Source organism: Bombus vosnesenskii, unplaced genomic scaffold (genome assembly GCF_011952255.1).
Source record: "Bombus vosnesenskii isolate JDL3184/JDL3185 unplaced genomic scaffold, Bvos_JDL3184-5_v1.1 scf7180000015876, whole genome shotgun sequence".
Taxonomy (NCBI): domain Eukaryota; kingdom Metazoa; phylum Arthropoda; class Insecta; order Hymenoptera; family Apidae; genus Bombus; species Bombus vosnesenskii.
Window position 1 is genome coordinate 12026 of NW_022884190.1, and position 5391 is coordinate 17416.

General features: G+C 33.9%; 1 protein-coding gene across 1 annotated transcript; it reads right to left on the reverse strand.

Moving 5' to 3' along the window:
* Positions 1-967: 967 nt before the first annotated feature.
* On the reverse strand, positions 968-2163 carry LOC117241435 (luciferin 4-monooxygenase-like). The gene is made up of 2 exons (XM_033507363.1): positions 1891-2163; positions 968-1125 (listed from the first exon to the last, which is right to left on the reverse strand). The coding sequence occupies exons 1-2, from the start codon at positions 2153-2155 to the stop codon at positions 968-970; spliced, it is 423 nt and encodes a 140-aa protein (XP_033363254.1). The 5' UTR covers positions 2156-2163.
* Between the last annotated feature and the right edge of the window lie 3228 nt (positions 2164-5391).

Sequence of the window (5391 nt, forward strand, 5' to 3'; positions counted from 1 at the left end):
CATTATATAGTATAACGTTATTAGGTATTTCGTTAGGTAGTATAACATTATAAAGTATTACGTTATATATTATAACATTATAACGTATTACGTTATGTAGTATAACGTTATATGGTATAACGTAATAACGTATTACGTTATATAGTGTAACGTAATAAAGTATTACGTTATATAGTATAACGTTATAACTTATTACGTTATATAGTATACCGTTATAACGTATTGCGTTAGGTAGTTTGGACGAAAAACTTACATCCGGCGGAAGCGTTGCCGCACCGGAAACGATCTCTCTCACGCTGCTGAAATCGCAATTTGGCACCATTGGATGCTTCGCAAGACCAACTAAAACTGGAGGGACCAATGGTGTATGCGTAATTCTGTATTTTTCTACGGGACTGATTAATGTTTCTAACTTGAAATTTCGCATTATGTACGCAGCTGCACCGCAACTTATTGCCGTATTCATCATTCCGAACGCATAACCGTGGAATAATGGCAAGAAAACTAGTATTCGGTCTCCACGTCGAATATCCATTGATTCTGGGGCACTTCGATTAAGAACAAAATGCAATTGAATCGAATATTTATAATTTCAACTAGAATGATAAGAGTTAAGAGGCACAACAATAGAGAAAATATTATATAGTTGATTTGAATAAAGAATGGTTTGTTAATCATATAAAACGAATAATATATATTTAAATTTAACATAAATGAAAAATAAATCTCGAAATATATGTGTGGTCTTAGATCAACCGGATACATTGTGTATATTAATTTAATATATTTACCTTAGACTTTGGATGAAAAGTAACAAATTTCGATGAGACAACATTACTCCTTTTGGAAGGCCTGTTGTACCGCTAGAACATAAAATAACTGCTATTCTTTTCCTGTTATGATCTATCTGCACCGGTGAAGACGCATAGAGATCCGTGATACTTTGATATTTTTCCAAAACCTTGTCTCAGGTTATTATATTTCCATCAAGAGGTTTATCATCCAATTCGATTAATTTCATATTCCAGCTTACAGTAGATGCAATTTTCGCCAAAATGTTTTCAGTGCGTCGCGATACAAACAACACCCGTGGCTGATAAATTTCCAGCATGTGCGTAAATTCTCCTACGTAAAAAATTGCATTAGATATGATTAAATAACGCATATGCTGCATCGCGTAACTTAACCACTCCGCGTAACAAGGTGACAGTTTTACAAAAGATCTAGAAATATTCGAAGAGCCTTACAAAAGCTTTTTCCGATATCCGTCTCCGCAAGGAAAGGCTGAAACAACTTTCTTTGAAATAACATATTTTTCGTAGAATGTTTACTCTGAGAAGATATTCGGAGTAGTTAAATACAATTTAATCGTATACGATTAAAAATTAGTATTGTTTGTATCTCTAAAAGGTGACGGAGTAACGCATATTGAGAATATAAGTGATTATTAATTTCCGCATCTATATACACAATATTTAACAATTTAATATTAACAATTATTGTTTACACTACATTATAAAACTTGGTGTTAGAGTAAGTACTGTTTCTAGACTTTTATTGTTAATTCTGCAAATGTAATGTAAATAAATTTAGTCTTTAATTAAAGTATCTAATTTATGATCTCTGTTTCTGGTAGTTGTAAAATTCTATAATAAACTCGAGGCAAATAATAAAGTCGAGGCTCGATTTCATTAACTTATATATGGCATAATCAGTGGAGTTATCAGAAACATGCAAGTTTCCAAAAAAGGAGAGCAAATTTTTCTTTCCACTTTTTACGTTCTGCCTTCGTTAAATTTCTATAATATTAAACACGCACGTACTTTTAATTAAATTAATTTCTTTGTTATTATAAAATAATTCGTAAAAGCTGCTTGGAGAATATCTTACTTTCTGTATATGCTGGATTCAACGGTGCAAATGTAGCTCCGATAAATAACGTGCTACATATCGATACCACGTAATGTGGATGGTTTTCAGCTGCAACGGAGATTCTGTCTTCCACCTTGATTCCATAATTTCTCAAAGCAACAGATAATATTGTGCTTTTTTCGAGAATATCCTTGCATGTGTAGTGTTTACCAGTTTGAATATCTACCTGATATAGTAACATGCAAGTATTACAATATAAAACATAGTAATCAAAATGAATCATTTGTATTGTCGTTTCTTGCTCCTTTTATATAAAAAAATCTATCTTGTTTAAATTGAGACTGTTGATTACTCTGACAATGTACATGCTAATACAGCCATCTGTAATCGCAATATGCGGGTCGCTTATCTAGAACGAAACGTACCAGGTCGTTAATTGTTCGTTGCAACGGTAGTGTCAAGTATTCCATCCGTAAGAAAAGCTTATTTTCTGACGAAAATTAGAAGGACTGTAATGTCTAATTCAAAATCAGTACAATCACGAGTCTACCTCAGCTTTTTAACTTTTAATAAAATCTCTAATATGGACGTCAGGAAATGATAAAACGAATGACCTGCGACTGATTTGCTTCACTGCATCTTATATCAATTTATATTTTGTCTCGTTTATATTCTGCGGCAATCGTTCTTGTTTCTCACAGCTCAGCCATTCTGTAACGATGAACCGCTGTAACATTCGCAGTGTTTCAGTGTAAACTGTTTGATTGTTCCGATTTAAAATGATGGCGCTGTAAAGAAGGTTATACGCTTGGACGGTTTATAGTTTATTGTTGTAATACAGCAGAAATGTGGACGATACACGACGATGTTAGCCGAAAATTGTGTGTAATTAAAAATCCCTAGGCGGTTAAAATACATTCAACCACAATAACATTTATAGAAATATAAAAATTGTATTGAAAATACGATTAGATGGCGTATTTATGGGATAATAGTAATAAGGTAGCACATATATCGAGCAGTATGTGTTATGCATTTTATGTGACATGCCCCTGTTTTTACGTTTGTTGTAAAGGAACGAATATTATTATTTTTTATCGTGTGTTCACTGAATCAAATGCTGCAACGATTGCTCGCAAAAATTTCCAAGTTTTTCTGTATTATTCCGTTTATATTCCTTTAGTTTGATCAACGTGACGTTGTTCGGCCTTCTTGTAACTAAATATTTAGTGTGATACGCTATACCGAAATTATCACATTATTGAACATTTGGCGATAATATCTGTTGAAGGGTAGACAAATGAAAATTGTGGTTGGGCAAACGCGGACAAGATGCGAATAAACGGATGCAGTTTAATCTTTGTAAAAATTCCCTCTTTCTCTCCTAATCGAGGTTCTACTGTGTACGTACAATTTAGCGTATTATTGCCGCGATCATATTTTATTTTTTTATTTCAAAGCTTGCGATTCCGAACATTATGTTTTCTCCGTAATCGTTTCAAGTGTGATAGCTAACTGACGTATACAGGTTGTGTAAAAAGGTGTCCGATACTCAAAGGGCTTATAGTGCCGACCGGGAGAAATAAATATCGACATAGTTCTAAAAGTAGCCCTTTCGATGTAAAATCAATTTTTATTTTTTAGCGTGCGATATCTTGAGTGAGACTCCTCGAAATATATCGAATATCGTCGGTAGGATCGAAATAACATAATCGCGAATTTAGTCAAGGATGAAAAAATGCGTTTCGTAGGTCAAATTCGAAGGGTGCTGTGTATTTGTTATTTCCACTTTAGAATAGTAAAGGGACATTGTTAACCACACAAATAATCTTTGTTGATATTAGTAATAACTTTGCTGAGTGGAGGATAGTTCACCCAGACTTTAGAGATAAGCTTGTAATAATAAACATACATCGTTATCGTACAAGGATCGTGCATGTCATTTCTCGCATCATTCCCGCCTCCCATTCGCACTCAACAACTGGCGCTAACTGGATTTAATCTACGGATTCCAACTAAACTCTAGAAGAAACAGAAAATACGCACGAAAACGTGACCAACGCTAGAAAGATCAGCACGATCCACGACTAAAATCATCAACGCGCTTCTGATATGCAGGCGCTGGAAAACCGACCTTTGGTCCTTCAACTGCCAAGACTGCTTCGCATTCTGATTTTTCTTCATTCAACTGTGAGCATGCACGATAGTTTGGTTAACCCCCAAAAAAATAATTAGAAAAAGTTTCACAGGTATCGGTTGGTCGTCGAAATGGACAAGACGACCTTAACCAAGCTTGCTGGTGCCCGAATAGTAAAAAGAACTAAATTCTCATTTTCAAGTATTGCAATCGTTTTTGATGTATCGTGTATGTGTCTCGTACATATTCCCTAACATAATGTACCTCGAGAATTTTCAACAATAATTCGTTAGAATTATGGATGAGCTCTAGTTATTGGTATTAATAGCATAATTAATATTATAAAGTATTTGTTCCTTTTAATATATTCTATGTTCTACGACTCTTCGCTAGTAACGAGACACGTGTCTTTCTTTCGTTTTGAAGTCAAATCATCTCTAAATCAACAAGGCGACTGAATTTTAGTAGGTAAGTGCGTAGTTGTAAACATTTCTCTTCTTCTAAACACTCGCATCTAAATTTAAGTGGATTTTGCAGCAAAATTATAATCAATTCAACGTTTTCATTGCCTTATTTATTACAATACATTCTTTATAATTCAAGTTGACAGTAAACAAAATCCTGAATACACAGATTCAGTGAGCTAGTAATCGACGGTCATTGAATCTTTCGGCATCGATGTCGATCAAGATTCAAAGCGAATGTCGAAGAGCGAAAACGGAAGAAACAGAAACGTAAATGTACGTGTTCATGATATAAATTTGAATGCTCTGAACGTTAACCCATCAGAACGCATTTATTGTCTACAGCAATGTGAAACACGGGACATTTCAACTGGCGATCAACGTTTTCTAACAATATTTTGATCCCTGCGCCTATTATCGGCAGAAGGTCCTCGATCGATTCGAAACTCGATAAAGTAACCGGCAGGTGGGCGAGAAGGATCGCAAAGAGAACACTGCTGACAAATGTTGCACTTATCAACCGGTTCTTCATGGTGCTCTTTAAAAGTTGATTTATCTGTTGAAAGTAATTCTTTGTTTTCTTTAGCATTAACTATATTCGAATCGATAATTACAACAGTTTTTATCCTACTAGAATGTATCTATAAAATTAGGAAGTAATATAAACAAGTTAATTTCAATTATATTTTAGTCCTTTTAGTCAATTAGATTTAGTTCCTTAGAAATCTAAGTGTAATACTATTTGCTATTATCAAAAAAAACAAAACGATATTTTCGAAAATAGGAGTTCCATAAGTAAGGAAAGTAGAGATTTCACAATGACTCGACTATTGAGCAAGAATAAATTCTGTGCATCTGTTCGAATTTATTTGAATAATGACAGAATTAAAACCACTGATATTAATGACCAAATTTATA